At 48.1% G+C, this 18,116-nt stretch overlaps 1 protein-coding gene across 1 annotated transcript; it reads left to right on the top strand.

Annotated features, from left to right (window-relative positions):
• The first annotated feature begins 6,991 nt into the window (after window positions 1-6,991).
• Psmc4 (proteasome 26S subunit, ATPase 4) lies at window positions 6,992-16,629 on the top strand. The gene is made up of 10 exons (XM_057762851.1): window positions 6,992-7,080; window positions 8,054-8,152; window positions 8,277-8,463; window positions 9,911-10,167; window positions 10,257-10,350; window positions 15,336-15,503; window positions 15,586-15,662; window positions 15,804-15,972; window positions 16,144-16,199; window positions 16,420-16,629. Exons 1-10 carry the CDS (start codon window positions 7,045-7,047, stop codon window positions 16,531-16,533), a joined length of 1,257 nt encoding a protein of 418 aa, XP_057618834.1. The 5' UTR covers window positions 6,992-7,044; the 3' UTR covers window positions 16,534-16,629.
• Window positions 16,630-18,116: the final 1,487 nt, after the last annotated feature.

Below are 18,116 nucleotides of genomic sequence, written 5' to 3'. Positions count from 1 at the left end.
GTGTGCTCCATTCCCCATGGCCTTAGTTTTCCTTTCTAAAGTATTATTTGTGAATACTTCACTAAATCCTTTAAATTATAGGATAGCCCATAACGAAGGTCTCAAAGTTTATTGACCTGGGCTGAACAGATGGCTTAGTGTTAAAATACTACCTATTCTTCCAGAGGACCCGGGTTCTGTGGGAGCCCACATGTGACTCAGTTTCCACCTGGAGTCCATTCTGGCTTACAAGTTGGCTACTACAGGGTTCAACTCCCAGGACCTACATGGTGGCTCACAACCAACCGTAACTCCAATCCCAGGATGTCAGACACCATCTTCTGACCTCCTTGGGCACTGTATGCACACAGTGTACAGACATACATACAGGGAAAACACACACTCATGAAATGAAAAAATAAAAATGGAAAAAAGTGTTTAAGTTTACTTAACCTTAAATACTCAGTTGTTTTCCTCAAGTTTAACATTTCTTCCTTTTGCTGTTATTCTTGCTCTCTTCTGAGAGGTCAAACCCTTCTTCCATCTCTCTCCTAGCACTGGGAAGTCCTTCCTTCCTTCCTTGACCTTTAGAGCAATACTGGGAACAAGATGAGTACACACCAGGACTCATGACATCTGACTGAAGCACACAGATGCTTCTCTCTTAACCTGCATGGTGTTTGTTAAGTTTTACACAGTTTAAAATGTTAACATTTTAAAGTTCAAAGATTTTAATTAGGAGTCTGGGTTCCCAGACATTTTGAAGGTGTGCTGGGTATCAACACAGGTAGGCAACCACTCTACCCCCAAACTTCCAGCACTCAGCTTTGGACTTCTCTTGCAACATCAGACCTGGGAACAATGAACCAACATTCTGGCATGTTAAGACAGCCTTAACTGGAGCTGGGTGCGGAGTGCTTCCTGTTGATGAGAACTGCTTCTCAATCAGCCTGGCAATGTTCATTTACTTGCTTGCCTGCTCCTGTCCACTGAGCCTCTCCCAGAGCCCCAAGTCCCAGCTATGAGACTATGAGACTGGTCAAGGTTTCTTTCTCCTTCCTTCCTTCCTTCCTTCCTTCCTTCCTTCCTTCCTTCCTTCCTTCCTTCCTTCCTTCCTTCCTTCCTTCCGTTTTTGTTTTGGAGCTTTAGGGCTTGTCCTGGAACTTGCTTTGTAGACCAGGCTGGCCTTGAACTCACAGAGATCTGCCTGTCTCTGCCTCTAAGTGCTGAGATTAAAGGTGTACACCACCACCGCCCGGCTCCCAGTCAGGGTTTTAGATGGTGGCAGAACAGAGAGAAATCTGAAGAGATGAAGCTAAGTGAGTTTTCTTGATTCTCATTTCCCAATGTGTTAAACATCCCCCAAGGGCGTCTCTGGTGAGTGGAATGAAGGGTCCTAATAATACAGGTACAGGGAAAGGTGGTCTAGCTTGAAAACCTCCCGAGAGCACTGAATCTCCTAAACCTTGAGGAAGACTGCCTTACCTGTGTAAGACGTCCACACACCAATATAACTACCAGATGGTGGTAAGGCTCTGGGCACTGGTGCTAGTGCTATCTCTGTTATTTACTTGCTGAGTGCTTGGCAAGTAACTTCACTTCCTGCACCTGGTTTCTCACGCAGGACCTGAGGGCATAGGAAAACTAGAGTTTTCACTTCAAGTCCCACTCTGAGGATTAAATCTGATGGGATGTATAAAGCAATCCTTAGTGTAAGCAGTGTGGTGGTGCACGCCTTTAATCCCAGCACTCACGAAGCAGAGACAGATGGATCTCTGAGTTTGAGGCCAGCCTGGTCTACAGAGTGAGCTCCAAGCCAGTCAACAGACACATGGAATGATCCCAAAAGACAAAACCAAAACAAATTTCACAACTACTGCTTACTTCTGCCATCAACTTTCTAAGGTTGCAGTGAAAGATAAGAAAATGAGGTAAAGAATGTAACAGGACCCCCAACCTTAGCACAACTGACTCCATGATGGAAGTGCCATTCAGGCTGTAAAACTCAGCACACAGACAGCACCACCTGCCAAAACTGAAACTAAGACCTAATCCATCTAAGACCATAGTTCTGGGAAAATCTCTAAATGTATAACCTTTCTTTTTTGGCCTCTGAGTTCTGCTTCTGGCTGACGGTTCTTTTAACTGAAGTGTGCCAAGCAGGAAATGGTGTTGCACTTGAAAGCTCACCCTGAGAAAGGTGCGGAGCTACACTGGGGTGTTGAACACCCAGTGTGAAGACTTCCTATTGGCTTAAGCCCATATCTAAGCATTCTTCTCTGGTGGATATGCCACAACAGTACCGGTCAAGAGCCACACAGAACTGGGCAAGATGGTTGGAAACTGGAGTGACTTGAATCAAATGGCAGATCATGGGTTTTGTTCTAGGTCATAGATTTTAAGTCATAAGGAAGGTTATGGAATGTCTTTTAGACGTAAGATGAAAGGTGGAATTAAAAAGTTATCCATTTTATTCTTGTTCTTTTCCTTTTGTGGAAAATCAAAAATGTTTGCCCTGTAAACAGGGAGGCTGGGCCAGGTATGACTAACCTCTGAGTTCCCTGAGCATAGAGCTGGCACCGGGCAGGAACCACTGGTGTTGTGTACTATTACTTTAACTACGTAAAGACGTGTTACATTTGTTTATGCTGCATTTGTCCAACTATATAAAGAGGTGTTGCTGTTTTACCTTGCCTGGCTTAGGCGTCTGGATAGTAATAAAAAGCGGAATGGCCAATAGGTAGGCAGTAGAGGAAAAGACAGGGCTGGTGGGCAAAGAGAATAAACAGGAGGAGGAATCTATGCTGGAGAGAGATTATGAAGGACAAAGAGAGGGAGATGCCTGGGGGTTAGCCAGACAAGCAGTTGCCAGACAGACAGACACAGAGTAGGACACACACAAAGAAAGAAAGGTAAAATCCCCAAGGCAAAACGTAGATGTAGAGTTAAATTAAGTTACAAGAGCTAGTGGGACAGGCATAAGATAAGGCTGAACATTCATAATGAAGTCTCCGCGTCATGATTCGGGAGCTGGCTGGCAGTCACACTGGTTCTCTTTGTAAACCAGTGGAAGGGATTTCTCACCACACTCTAGTTTCCTCATTTGTAAATGTTTATGAAGATCAGAAGATCATGGGTTGGAATTTGTCTGGTCAAAAGTAAGTGTACAGTGTTCAGTATGACAATCTACATGACAAGCTACATGCTAAGTAGGAAACCACTCTGGTCAGTGTGCAAAACTGGTTACTGGTATGACAACAAAGCTAAAAACAGTTCTGTGCCCCTATGACCTCCAATTCTGCTCATTTAAAAATTCCGTGTTATGTATGTGAACATGTCCATCGTGCATGGGTGTGTATAGAGGCTAAAGGGCAACCTTGGGTGTCATCCTCAGGAATGCCATCTGCCTCCTTTAGGTCTCTAATTGGCCTGGGCGCACTAATCAGGCTACACAGGCAGGCCAGTGAGCTGTAAGGATTCTCCTTCTCCATCTCCTCAGCACAGGAACCATGTGGGTTCCAAGGAACAAACTTAGGTCTTCGTGCTTGTGTTCTACTGACCGAGCCAGCCCTTCAGCCACCAATTCCACTGTTGGGTATATTCCTCAAATAAATGTGTATGTTTACTGAAAGAAATGTCCTTGGATATTCCCCACTGGAAACCACTCAACAGTAAAAAGAACTATTTTTACACACAACAGAATCTCACCAACATAATGATAAGTTTATAAAAGGGTAAACACAATATACTGGGGAGGTCTGAAGAAAATTCAAATCAACGTCATCTTTGTCAGGGCGAGTGAATGTTTTTACTGGGGGAAAGGGAATATGGGGTGCCTTGGGAGCTGCTATGCTTGGTTGCATGATCTGGGTAATACTATATGATGCAATGTGCACTGTATTGGTGAACGGCCACATGATGCATGAGCTCACTGAGAAGTGGCCAAATGGAGTTGGCCCTCTGTTTCAGACCCAAACATGTTTGTCTCAATTTGTCCTCCTCAAAGCCATGTCCAAGGGGAAGTTGATCCCTCTAACTCTGTAATGAGGTGAAAGGAAAATAGCAAGATGTAGGAGGAGAGCCACTTGTTGGTTCCCGGCTGCTCAACCCTGAAATAATCACACAGAAACTATATTATTTAAAACACCGCTTGGTCCATTAGCTCTAGCTTCTTACTGGCTAACACTTATATCTTAATTTAACCCATTTCTAGTAATCTGTGTATCACCATGTGGTTGTGGCTTACCAGGTAAGGTTCTATCTGGCTCCAGCAGGGCTACATGGCTTCTCTCTGCATTCTGTTTAGTTTTCCCCACCTAGATCTGTTTCCCTATAGCTCTGTTATAGGCCCAAAGCAGTTCCTTTATTAACCAACGATATTCACAGAATACAGAGGGGAATCCGATATCAGTAAGAAGTTAAGTGCACTTAAAAACACTGTGTCCAAGAGGAGGACTGGAAAGATGGCTCAGTGATTAAGAGCACTTTCTGCTCTTCCAGGGGACCTGGGTTCAACTCCTGGTACCACCCAGTGGCTCACAACTACCTGTAACTCTAGTTCCAGAGTTTCCATCAGCTCTTCTGACCTCCAAGGGCTTCTGTACACACACAGTACACACACATACACATAAATAAAAATAAAATTACAAGCACAGTGTGTATGGGCTAGTGAAGTGGCTCAATGGATAAAGGTGCTCACCTGAGTCTGATATCCAGGACTTAGGTGGTAGAAGGTGAGAGCTGACCTACAAGTTTAGTGTATGCGCCCCACCCTCAGAATAAAGAAATGTAAAATAACAGCAGTGACAGACCCTTGTGTCCTTGTGAACAACTGGAAGGTACACAACTTCCATCAGAGGCAGCTGCTGGAAGCGTATCGATGGTATAAAAATGGCTGGAGCGGAAGCAGGAGCCAACTCAAGACCACGGTGAGAGCCCTCTACCCAGCTGGAACTCTCGATCAAACAGCAGTGGCCCCTTCTACCGGCTTTGTTGTTATCTGCCTGCCGCCTGCATTTGTTCTTTTCCTTGGAAGCCTCACCCGAGAGGACACTTTTTTTCCAGCCAGGTGTCTCCAGTGAGCTTGGCTGCCTCAGCGGGGCTTCCCGAATCATTTCTGATGGATGACTGTGAGTGTCCAATCTGATAGTATTATCTGTTGTATCCTGCTTGCATTTGTTCTTCTTGGAGGACACTCTGATCCACCCGGGACTTTCCAGGGGGGGATTCCAGCTGCCTTGATGCAGCGCCTTTAGTCATCTCTGCTGAATGTTGGAAACTCACAATTTGATGATGTCTTGTTGTCTGTCTGCTACTTCCTATTTTTATTTTGATATATACAAATATATAGCTGATTTTTCTTTTGCCTCCAAAAAATGGTGAATTTCCATTTCTTGGTGGAGTCTGCACCCAGCACCCATTTCCCTGAAACATGTATGTCTTTCCCTCATATAGTGTGGGTCTCTCTGTACCTGTAATACCACAGAAAGGAGAGAACACTGGGGTGCCCCTCTTATCTCAGCCAATCTACAATTCAGTTATATCTGTACCAGCGGACCTAGACAGAGGCCTGCTTCCAGAAGGGACACATAAACACCATTAAACCAATAGGAAGGACTGAAAATCACCTTGGAGGGGTGGGGGGTGGACAGGGGTACATCTTAAACCCAAATAAAAACCCAACCTCCCTTAATGGTCGGAGGTCTCTCTCTCCCTCAGATATCTGCGTTACTTGCCAATAAACTTCACTTTCCCTTTGAGCTGAACTGGTTTCTTGCTTTTCAATTCCTCAGATGGAGGAAAGGAAACCACCTGCTAGCCAGGGTCACGGCTATAGTAGGTCATTCTCCATACCATACAGAACGTACAGGGAGTTCAATTTGTGCAGACCTATGTAACTGCTACCTACTTATACGCTAATAAAAAGTTGACTCAACAAAACCTGTAGCCGTTGTAAAGAGTGGCAATGTATGTCCCTGGGACCATGAGCACAGACAGATCTAGGCTCCAGCCACGCTTTGCCATTCCTGCCAGCTGCTCAAGCAATTTCGAGGCTTGACACCGCTTTTCTTCTCTGTGAAAGAGAATATAATACATACCAAGACTTTTAGCTGGGCTTGGTTAGCGAATCAAAGACCCCCAGCTCCACTACCAAGCACCAGGAAGGGAAATAACAATAATAAAGGCAGTGCCAGACTCCTCCGCCCTCTTCTGGCCTCCGCGTGTACTGCATCCATGTGCACGAACTCCCGCTCCGATATACACGTACACACGGAATTTAAAATAAAATCCTTTCCAGAAAGACTACTTTCTATTATTTTTAATTATGTGTATGTGTAAATGTGTGGGGTGTGTACTCGAGTGCAGGTACCCGCAGAAGCCAGAGGAGTCAGTTCTATGTGCTAGCGAGAGGCCCCACGTCGGCGCTGGGACCCGAACTCGGATCTTCTGGAAGAGTACCAAGTTCTCTTAAGCGCTGAGTCATCTCTCCGCCCCGCGCCCCCAATGACGAAGAAAGAGAAGAAGAAAAGATTCGACTGGACCCGCAGCTGCCTCACGTCTCCAGCTTTGGTGCGACCTGATTGGCTCCTCACCGTTCTGGGGCCTTTGCGTCTCTCTGCAGGTGGCGGCCAGAGACAATTCTTCCGGAGAACAGAACTCATGCTTTTCTGTCACCTCCGGTCTGTTTTAACTTAACCTGAGAATCCCTCTAACAAAACTCCGGAGACTTTCTTCAAGAGCGACGCAGCCGCGCCACCTACAGGAGAAAAATCCCTACGCCGCGCGAGCTGCCGCGGAGCGAGACGGCGCCGAGTGAGCGCAGCTGCGCACGCGCAAACCGCCTCGCGGGCCCGCGCGCCCGCGGGCAGCGCAAAGCGTAGGGATGCACCTTGGGGGCGGAGCCCAGGACCCGGTCTTTCCCGCCCTTCCAGCTATTCCGCCCATCCTGCCAGGCCTTGGCCGTGCCTTAAACTACGTTTCCCAAGATGCTCTATGCGAAGTACTTCCGCTGGCGTCAGCGGAAGCCGTGACTGGCCGGGCTGCACGGAGGCCGGCTTGGTCACTATGGAGGAGATAGGCATTTTGGTGGAGAAGGTTCAGGTGCGGTGAGAATCTGGCTTTCTGTGCGCGAGCTAGACCCGAGTGTCGGTGCTGAGCGCCTTCCAGGAACCAGGCTCGGGGCTGGGTGCTTTCAGAGGCCTCGGTATAGACCCTTGAGTGTTCCCGAGGCCTGGCTGGGTAGCCGAGTTGTCAGGAGGGCGGCGGAGCTCAACAAGCAAGAGTGGGAGAGGAAAGTGGCGTTAAGCTTAAAGACTTTCTTTAAAAGACAGATTTGTAGGCCTGGATAGCAGTGCTTAATAGCTTTTCGGTTTTGGGGTTGGACCTGGTGGAGAATGATGTAATGGGACCCTGTGGCCTAGGTATGTCCGTGGCCCAGTTGCTTGGACGGGGAGGCGTTAAGTTTTATTTGTGGCTTGGCTGAGTGACCTTTGGCCTTAATGCAAGTTGTTGTTTTTTGTTTTGTTTTGTTTTGTTTTTTGTTTTTCGAGACAGGGTTTCTCTGTGGCTTTGGAGCCTGTCCTGGAACTAGCTCTGTAGACCAGGCTGATCTCGAACTCACAGAGATCCGCCTGCCTCTGCCTCCCGAGTGCTGGGATTAAAGGCATGCGCCACCATCGCCCGGCTTTAATGCAAATGGAAGCCTGACATGAAAGATTTTGGGGGGAAACTGGGTAATGAGACTCTGAATGCGACCTGACCTTAAAAACATGTGGCTTTTAGAACCTCTTGAGGGGACCTGGATGCGGGGTCTGGTATGGAGTTGTAACACCTGCATCCTAGCTAGGGCATTATAATAGCCGATGGGAGGAGATGTTGACATAAAAAGTTTAAGGGGCCTGATACGAGAAACCTGCATTGGGGATCGAGCAGTTCCTGTTGTTTATTTCGAGAAATTGAATTATGTCGGATGCGAGAGGCAGAGTGAGTTGGCGGCAAAATGGGAAGACAGCTCCAGCTGATTTCATGAGATGATTCTCTGCTTCGAACGCCAGGTTCTCCTTTTCGTTTACAGGATGAGATCCCAGCACTGTCTGTGTCTCGGCCCCAGACTGGCCTGTCCTTTCTGGGGCCTGAGCCTGAGGACCTGGAAGACCTGTACAGCCGCTACAAGGTGTGTTCAACCCTAACCCTAACCCGGAACCTGCATACTGCATAGGGCCCGCATCACATACTGCCCCCGTTCCTCCACGCTGCTTGGCAAGGCCTGCAGACAGCCCTTTGCTCTGTGCTTCCAGAAGCTGCAGCAGGAGCTGGAGTTCCTGGAGGTCCAGGAAGAGTACATCAAAGACGAGCAGAAGAATCTGAAGAAAGAATTCCTCCACGCCCAGGAGGAAGTAAAGCGAATCCAGAGCATCCCATTGGTCATTGGCCAGTTTCTGGAGGCTGTGGATCAGAACACAGCCATTGTGGGCTCGACCACAGGTGAGTGGGTGGGCAGGTGGGAGAACCTCCCTGGTTCTTCTGTCTGTCCAACACCTGATTCTTCCATGGGCCAGGAACTGGGAATTGTCATGTACTAAGAATAGCAAGATAGGGTGATGTAATGGCCAGAGGATTGATTAATCCAAAAGTAGATAATATGTTATTTCTGGAATGTCTTTTTCTGCCTCTCAATTCATGTGTGCATGTATGTAAAAAATTCACTAGCCAGGTGATGGTGTACACCTTTAATCTCAGCACTGAGGAGGCAGGGGGAGGAGGATCTCTGTGAGTTTGAGGCCAGCCTGGTCTACCTAGTGTATTTTGGGACTACATAGAAAGACCTCATCTCTCACAAAGTCCAACTGTGGTTATCTACCCTGTGTGTAGTGTGCCTCTTTGTCGTCTGTTTGATTTAAACAAACTTAAGGTCACGCCACACTGAGTTAATTTCACAACCGCTGCTGAGTTAGGAGCTGCAGCTTGAAAACAGTGGGAGCAGGTCGGAAGACTTTGGGCTCTGTTGAGGACTCAGCGTTCAGTGGCTGCTGTTAATGAACATAAATCCATGCCCTGCCGTTACCCTGGCCTGCTTCTGGCCACTACTGCTCTGGCCTGAGCCATGTGCCTAGCAAGGATCTGGATAAAGCTGTATGACCACTTGGGATTGAGCGGACGGGCTGTGAGGGAGTAAAGGGAGAATGTTGTGCAGGATGAAGCCTGTGTCTTCGAACGGGAGACTTAAGACAGTGGGGGGCTCCCTGAGGGGCTGTGATTGGAGGGTAGGTTTGCAGGGAGGCAGCATGGGGAGTTGAGGTTGTTGTGAGAGTGGTCCAGCTTCATAGTCAGGTCTTGCTGTGCGTTGTTAGTGTAACTATAGGGAGTAGACTGGAGAAGAGGGACAGAGGCTGGTAACCAGGAATTCATGCAGAGACTTAGGTAGACTGTAGGTCTGAATGAGGGCAGGGTTTGGTTGTAGAATAGGTGAGGGCAGAGGAGAGACTGGGTGAATAGATTTGGGAGGTTGGGTGGAAAGTCACACTGAGTGAGGGGCTCTGAAAGGATGGAGAGAACCATCCAGTATGAGGCTTAGTCCTGACTGGGAACTCAAGGACAAGGGCACCCTTGACACAGATCCAGGAGGAACAGCACAGTTCAGAGAAAAATACAGGATAGTGTTGGGACACATTGAAAGATACCCAAGGACATCCTGAAGACAGTGTGTGGGACACCAGAGCTAGAACTCAAGGAGACCAGTACTGTAGACATGGAAGTGTGAGCATGGGGCTAGATTGCAGGAGGCAAAACTGGAGGCCAGGAAGGGCTGATCTGGATCGAAGTGTGAAAACTCAGGAAGTGCCATCTGTGGGCTAAGGAGAGTGGGGAAGGAGCAATGTCATGTCTCGGCCCTTTTCACCTTCTCTTTTTCCTTCCTGTCCCCTTTCCAAAGGTTCTAACTATTATGTGCGCATCCTAAGTACCATTGACCGGGAGCTGCTCAAGCCCAATGCCTCCGTGGCCTTGCACAAACACAGCAACGCGCTGGTGGACGTGCTGCCTCCCGAGGCCGACAGCAGCATCATGATGCTCACCTCAGACCAGAAGCCAGATGTGATGTACGCGGATATCGGAGGCATGGACATCCAGAAGCAGGAGGTGCGGGAGGCCGTGGAGCTCCCGCTCACACACTTCGAGCTCTACAAGCAGGTGAGGCGGAGGAGGTGAGGGCAGGGAGAGGCCTAGCGGGCTTCGGCGTTGTTCACGGGATCCCATGACTCATCCTCTGCCTCTCTCAGATCGGCATCGACCCTCCCCGGGGAGTCCTCATGTACGGCCCACCTGGCTGTGGGAAGACAATGTTGGCAAAGGCTGTGGCACATCACACGACAGGTGAGCCTCTCAGTGCCTCCCCCGTGCTCGTGTGCCCTGGACTCCTCACCTTGGTTCCGTGGGGAATGACATAGCGTGCTGTCTGTAAATAGAGGCTCTGGGGGCAGGTGGTGGGGTTCTTATGGGATGTCCAGTCCTAGGCAGGTGAATTGTGCCTTGGTTTTCTCCAAATTAAAAAACCTGATGAGCCAGGTGTGGTGCCGCAGGCCTTTAATCTCATCATCCAGGCAGTAGAAGCAGGTGGGTTGCTGTGTGTTCAAGACCAGCCTGGTCTATATAGAGAGTCCTGGCTGGCCAATGCTAAATAGTGAGACCCTGACTCAATAAGGTCAGATAAATTTTAAAAAGTCTGTCTGGACATGTTAGCAAATATCTTTATTCCTAACTCAGGAGACTGAGGCAGTAAGATAAGAATTTGATATTTTCCTGGGCTACCTAGCAAAACACTTTTCATAAAAAACAAAAAAAACCCAAAAAACAGAAACTCAAGCAAATAACCAAAACTCTACCCTGATTCCATAGGGCAATTTCAAAGAGTTGGAGAAGTGAGTAATACAGTGTCTTTCTTTCTTTCTTTCTTTCTTTCTTTCTTTCTTTCTCTCTTTCCTTTATTTTTATTTATTTATTTTTTAATTTTTTGGATTTTTTTGAGGCAGGGTTTCTCCGTAGCTTTTTGGTTCCTGTCCTGGAACTAGCTCTTGTAGACCAGGCTGGCCTCGAACTCACAGAGATCCGCCTGTTTCTGCCTCCCGAGTGCTGGGATTAAAGGCGTGCGTCACCACCGCCCGGCTCTTTCTTTCCTTTAAAAAGATTTATTTATTATGTATACAGTGTTCTGTCTGCATTTATCCATGCAGGCCAGAAGAGGGGATCATATCTCATTATGGTCCACCTCTTATGATTGTGAGCCACCATGTGGTTGCTGGGAATTGAACTCAGGACCTCTGGAAGAACAGCCAGTGCTCTTAACCTCTGAGCCATTTCTCCAGCCCATTCAGTGTATTTCTTATGGTGGGTTCAGACTCAGTGGTTCTAAAGGCGGTTGCTGGGCTGAAGCCAAAGCGGCAAGTGGTTAGAGAGAAGACAGTCCGCAGGGTGCACACGAGTGTGTCCTGGGTGTGCTGTCCATCCTGCGTGGACTCTCAGGAAGAGGTTCCCAGAGGAAGCGGGGTGTGGGAGGAGTGTGTCAGGCACAGAGATCGGAAGAGAGAATTTAGGACCAGAGGTGGAAAGGAACTCATTTAGTGACATCATGCCACTAGAGCAAATTCATGCTTTTGGTTTTTTCCTGAGGAGGGGCTGGCTGAGTAGGGGCTGTGTTTGGCAGCAAAGGAGGTGAGGCTGAAGCGATCGTGAGGTTCCTGATTATAAATAGTTGAGAATAGTTTTAGTCCGAAAGAAATCCGACACCCAGAGGACTCGGTTGGGGAGCCCTGTTACTATCCTTTCGCTGGGTGCTTCAGGACGGATAGTGCAGGGGTGCACACAGAGGCTGGATTAGGTGTCATTGGCAAGAGGTAATTCAGGAACAGTTCTCACCCTGGAGGATGGAGGGATGAGCTGGGGTAGGGGAACAGTGGATTCACTGTGGCACACCTGAGATTTCATGACAGGGACCATCCAGCAGAAATGTAAAGCAGAGCACTGTGTCACTTTGATTTGGGCTGTAAGTGGATATTTGGATTCATCGGTGTTTGTCCCCTTTAGTTGTATCTGTGGGTTTTGACAGGTGAGATAAAAATGCTAACAGCCACAGTAAATAAAAATCACAATGCACACTAGATGTCTGCAATGCTCTGCTCTTCTTGGGAAGCTGTGTGCACCTTTTGGAAATGAGCACTGGAACCACACTGGCCATTTGCTGAGTGTTTGCCATGTGCTGGTAGCTCTAGTTCCTGAGATACCACAACAATCAAGTGTCCATTCCTGGGATCTGCGTCCTCAAGGGCAAGTTGGAGTTGGTTTAAGGTGGGGAAGATTTAAGGCAGGTGGAGGTGGTGCACGCCTTTAATCCCAGCACTCAGAAGCCTGGTGCAAGCGGGTGAATCTTTGCGTTCAAGGCCAGCATGGTCTCCAGAGTAAGTTTCAGAACATCGAGGGCTACACAGAGAAAAGAAACTCAAAAAAAAAAAAAAAAAATTAGAGGGAAAAATTGTACTGTATTATAATTGCCTTGGGCAGGAGCTGGTTGGCTGGAAACATGATATAAACTTGAAGAAAGGTCATGGGTGGAAAGAGAGCCCTAGAGAGGTGGGGGTGCAGCATAGATGGAGGGTCAGGAGGGTGGAGAGGGTGAGGGAAGGTCCTGTCCTGGCAAGGAGCAGTCACATGATCTCGCTGCTCTCTATGGTGGGCTTAGGTGAGGTCTTCTGACAGCAGAGAGGCAGATAGAAGAGGTGCTTCAGGACAGTGAAGATTTAAACTCTGAAAATGCAAGCAGTTCTGAGGGAGACTGCAAGGTATTTCCTTAGCTGTGTTAGAGATCCAGGGCCAGGCAGTGGTGGTGCACGCCTTTAATCCCAGCACTCAGAAGCAGAGGCAGAAGAATCTCTTGAGTTTGAGGCCAGCCTGATCTACAGAGTGAGTTCCAGCACAAGCTCCAAAGCTACACAGAGAAACCCTATCTTGAAAAACAAAACACACACACACAAACCTCCCAGGGCACATTGATGAGGATTTGTGGTGGTACCATCTGTCCTTTTCTCTGATCTCCATAACAGCTGACCCTTGGGTGGGCATTTGTTTGTGTGGCAATGGCCCTGAACCCCTTATGTCCTGTAATAGGGGTAGCTTTGGGCACTGAAGCAGGCATTGCCTGTAATCCTGACTGCCGGAGCCCTGTAGAAAAAGAAATGTCTCACATAAGAACACAGTTATAACTTGTTCAGGGTCACCAGCAGGCTTCTGTGGTGCTAGGATTTGATGCTAAGACCTCTGTCCCCAAACCACAGGCTCTTGATACTCCACTGATCCTGGAGCTCAGTGAGACAGGAATGTGTAAGCAAGGTAAACGGTTCCAGGAGATGGCTGGCTATTTAAGACGGTGATGATAAAATTATAAAGGTTTTGGAGAAAATGATTTTAGGAAGTTCCAATGTGCCCCTCCCCCAGGTCCCTCCATGTTACTTCATGTCCCTATAGTGTTACAGAGCAGGTACAAAAGGCAGGAAGTTGCCATTGCAGCCCACTGGTGTCCTTGTTCTACCCAAGTTTCAATCCAGACAGGTGATTTTAGCCAAGAGCAGTCAGAAGTTGAGGGCTTCTTCTGTTCTGAGTGAATTTGGTGAAGGCTTTTTCACTGGAAGAGGGTGCAGGGGTGGAGCAATGGGGAAGATCCTGGCTTTATCTTCTGTGGAGAAGGAAAGTCCTGGTTGAGACAAGACTTAATCCACTTGCTGCGATGGTGACTGACCGCCAAGAGTGAGCCACTAAGCAGGAGATTGTTCCAGGGTAGGTGGGAGGGGTCAGAGGCTGAGCATTCTAAAGATTGACAGGAGGGCAGGGAGGGGGATGCAGGACAGGGTAGGTAGGAGGAGTCAGAGGCTGAGCAGTCTAAAGATTGACAGGGGACTGGAGTGAATGAGTCATACCAGATAACTCCAGAGATGGGTTTTCTTGTGGGCACAAAGCTAGGAGGATGTGCTTAGAACAAAGTTAGCAGCCCTGAGGTTAGAGTACGTGGTGAACCCCAAGGTGATGCAGGAGAATGGGTACTTCATACCTTCAGTCAGATGTGAAGTCTGGGCCTGAGGGAGTGTCAGGCCCCCAGTCTGCAGCCTTGCTCAGTTCCTACTTGGCCTGTGTATATGGATTGTATCTCCCTACTTGGTGGCAGCAGGAAGGAGAGTCTCAGGAGAATGTACCACACAGGATACAACCGTCCACTTACTAGGAAACAAGTCTAGAGGAAGGACCCAAAACAAACCTGATTCGGCCTTGCTGCCAGCTGTAGATTAAATAAAAAGATGGACTTTGATTCCTCCAGGGATGTGAAAAGTGGCTCAGAGCAGGGCAAACTTGTATAATCCCAACACTGCAGTGTAGCTAGTTGCTCTTTACTCCTTGAGGGCCCTCCACCCAGCTCCCAAATATACATGGAGATTTAGTCTTACTTGGGAATGCTCAGCCTTAGCTTGGCTTGTTTCTAGCCAGCTTTTCTGACTTAGCCCATTTCTCTTTTAACTACATTTTTGCTTCTGGGCTTTTTCCCTTTCTTTATCCTATATATCTTTCTTTCCTTCTTACTCCATGGCTGGATGTGTGGCTGGATGGCTGGCCCTGGCATCCTCCTCTCCTTTTTTTCTCTCCTTTCTCTTCTCCTGAGCCTAGATTTCACCTATTTAGTCTCTCTGCCTGACGGTCCCACCAATTTCTCTCTTCTGCCTCACAGTGGGCATTCAGATCAATCAGGTGTTTTAGACAGGCACAGTAATACAGCTTTACAGATTAAACAAATGCAACATAAAGGAATGCAACATGTCTTTGCATCATTAAACAAATATTCCACAGCTTAAACAAATGTAACACTTCTTAGACTAATATTTACAACACTGCAGAGCTTGCATCAGGAGAATTACTAATCCCAGGCCAGGCTGGGCTGTGTATGGTTCAGAGAGCAATCATGCACTTAGCACTCTTGGCCCAGCAGTCTCATTTCTCTTTCTGTGGATGTTTCTGATTTGTTAATTGGTTTTGCATGCGTGCTGGAAATTTGGGCTTTTAGTTTTTGTTTTGTACTTAATATTCTGATTCTTTTAAAAAGTCCCCAAAATAACATGTATGTATAAGATTTATGATTGCGTCTTATCTGTCACCGTGAGGCAGGAGCAATGATTGGACGTGGGGACCCAACCCTGTGCCTTCTTCAGATATTAGGGGGTACTTATTCAAGAATAACATCTTCAGGAATTCCCAGGGTCAGTTAAAGCACAAGGGACCCTAAAGGAGGATGGTCCCCATTCTGAGCCTTGTCATTCTGCCCTCAGCTGCATTTATCCGTGTGGTGGGCTCAGAGTTTGTACAGAAGTACCTAGGTGAGGGTCCCCGGATGGTCCGGGATGTGTTCCGCCTGGCCAAGGAGAATGCACCTGCCATCATCTTCATCGATGAGATTGATGCCATTGCTACCAAGAGATTCGATGCCCAGACAGGAGGTGAGTAGTGCCCACACGGCCTGGATCTTGTGCAGACTTGTCAAAGGATGTCTCCTGGATTGACCGTGTTTCTTACTCTCAGCTGACAGGGAGGTTCAGAGGATCCTGCTGGAGCTGCTGAATCAAATGGATGGATTTGACCAAAACGTCAACGTGAAGGTTTAGGGTTCAGGATTGGCAAGGGGCGGCATGGTGTAGGGACTGGGGAAAAATGGGGGCTGCTCATGAGGGCCAGATGTTATGATAGGAAAAAAGGATGTAGGGATGGCAAAAGTCTGAGCTGGTCCCTCCCGGTGCCAGGTAATCATGGCCACAAACAGAGCAGACACCTTAGATCCAGCTCTACTGCGGCCAGGACGCTTGGACCGCAAAATTGAATTCCCACTCCCTGACCGTCGCCAGAAGAGGTTGATTTTCTCCACCATCACCAGTAAGATGAACCTCTCTGAGGAGGTAGACCTGGAAGACTGTATCCTTTGGAAGTGTCGGGGAGGGGGGCTAGCAGAAAGTGATTAGGTCTTCATCACAGTCACCACCCTTAGGGGAGTATGGGGGGAGGTGGCACAAGAGCAGGACAGCATCCATTTCTAGAACTGACCCCATCATGTAAGGAAAGGGTTCCTTAACTTGACTGCCGCAGATGTGGCCCGGCCAGATAAGATTTCAGGAGCCGACATCAACTCAATCTGTCAGGAGGTGAGTGAGATTCTCTTCCTGGTCTGAGCAGGGATGCTTAAAGATGTCTCCCTTCTCTGGTGTTTTCTCTGCAGTCTGTCCGTCCCCTTGTGGCCTCCCTGGGGTCTTGAAGATGTCTCCCTTCTCTGGTGTTATTCTCTGCAGTCTGTCCTTCCCCTTGTGGCCTCCCTGGGGGTGGAGAAGGTAGTACGTAAGAGTGCAATTTTTATTCCCTTTCTAGAGTGGAATGTTGGCTGTCCGTGAGAACCGCTACATTGTCCTGGCCAAGGACTTCGAGAAAGCCTACAAGACTGTGATCAAGAAAGATGAGCAGGAACATGAGTTTTACAAATGACCCCCCCACACTCCTCCCACTCCCTAGGCACCTGTCCCAGAAGCTAGTTTTCTCTTTACCCAGGATTGGTTTAGTCAATAAATGGATGTGATTGGATCTATTTAATTTCTTCTTAGGTGTTACTCCTTTGGGGAATATGGATCTTGAGTAGAATCTACTGGGTCCCTCCTTGACAAATAAGTAGGCCTGGGGTGCAGCTTGAGAAGAGCAAACAATGTGGACCGAATGATTTCAGAGATGTGGGCAGGGGGGTGGAAGCCGTGGCCAGAGGCTGAAGCCCCTCTCTCATTTCTCCGGGAAGATCATTTGGATTTTCAGGGATTTCTGCAGAAGGGCCAGGGCCACAAATCCCCTCAGTCTTCTCCCTCTGCAGCCTCTCAAAGCACAGTGCATTTGGTTACCAAGTAAACTGTTAAAGCCCAGTGCACATGCTTGTCTTTTTGGTAGGGGCTGGTTCCCAAGATTCTCTCTTCAATGCCTGGGTATACCAAGTCTGCTGGGCATGCTACCCTATGTGTGAATGCACTTAGACTTGTGACTAAGTGCCCTTCCCTAGGCAAATGAGATTTAATCTCCGAGTCACAATCTAGCAAAAGCCCTTCCACCTTCCTTTATGCCAGAGGCTTTGTGCTTCGTTTATCCTGGTGTCTCCAGGGGTTCCATTCCTGGTTAAGCTTTGCCTGCCTGCTCTGGATGTGATGCTTCTTGCTTGGTCATCTGTATGGATGCTGGCTGCTCTGCCCTGCAATCCTCTGTCACCTAGCTGCTAACCACAGTTCAGTGTGACTTTCAAGGCTCTTGTCTGCCCCCTGCTTGCCTGTTAGCCTGTCTGGCTGCCTCACCTTGCAGGACTCTGAAGACACGCTCCCCTCTGCCCTTAGCTCACACTGTCCATCATTCTAATCAGGCCAAATCCCAGTTTCCTTTACTAGTATTTAGACTCATCTTCCTTTATGGATACCCAGCCTGCTCCCACCCTAGTCAGGAAGCTGAGTCCTCTGCCATGCTCCCTAGGGCCTGCCTATGTTATGCTTAGAGAAGCTACCATATGGCTCTCAATCTTCCTAATGCTGCAGCCCCTTATGTAGTGATCTCAATCTTCCTAATGCTGCAGCCCCTCATGTAGTGATCCCCAACCATAAAATTGTCGCAGTCCCCCTTGTCCAGCAAGAAGGATGCAACACCGGAGCTCTTCTTGCTAAGCAGTTTTATTCAGGACCTTTTGACAATTGTAAAATCTCTCACTCTCACCCTCTCTCTCCTCTCCCAGGGCAAACCTCTCCCAGCCCTTAAGTAGGCATGGGCTACCAATCCCAGATTGCCAGGTGGGCACTGCTCATAGGTCCACGCATATGCAAGCAGCTGACTATCATTGCGTGATAATAGCATAAGTCAGGTCTTAGCCATAATTAGGAGCTGATTATCAGATGTGGCTTCACGCAGCTCATTACAGTTCCCCCTTTTGTAAAGCTACAGGCAAGAGTAGAGGTCTAATCTGTTAAAAATGGAACATGTGCTAGTGTCCGTCCAGGTGTCATCCACCCAGAGAACACTAGACCTGTCCGGTGTCTTTTTACAGAGGT

The sequence above is a fragment of the Chionomys nivalis genome, chromosome 2, assembly GCF_950005125.1.
Source record: "Chionomys nivalis chromosome 2, mChiNiv1.1, whole genome shotgun sequence".
NCBI lineage: Eukaryota > Metazoa > Chordata > Mammalia > Rodentia > Cricetidae > Chionomys > Chionomys nivalis.
The sequence above is the reverse complement of the archived record's forward strand: the minus strand, read 5'-3'. Positions and strand labels throughout refer to the sequence as shown.

Bases quoted from the DNA above. Each gene is read 5' to 3' on its own strand.
- Psmc4 (XM_057762851.1), top strand. From the start codon at position 7,045: ATGGAGGAGATAGGCATTTTGGTGGAGAAGGTTCAG. The intron at 7,081-8,053 runs GTGCGGTGAGAA...TTTCGTTTACAG, and splicing joins TTTTGGTGGAGAAGGTTCAG to GATGAGATCCCAGCACTGTC. The intron at 8,464-9,910 runs GTGAGTGGGTGG...CCCTTTCCAAAG, and splicing joins CATTGTGGGCTCGACCACAG to GTTCTAACTATTATGTGCGC.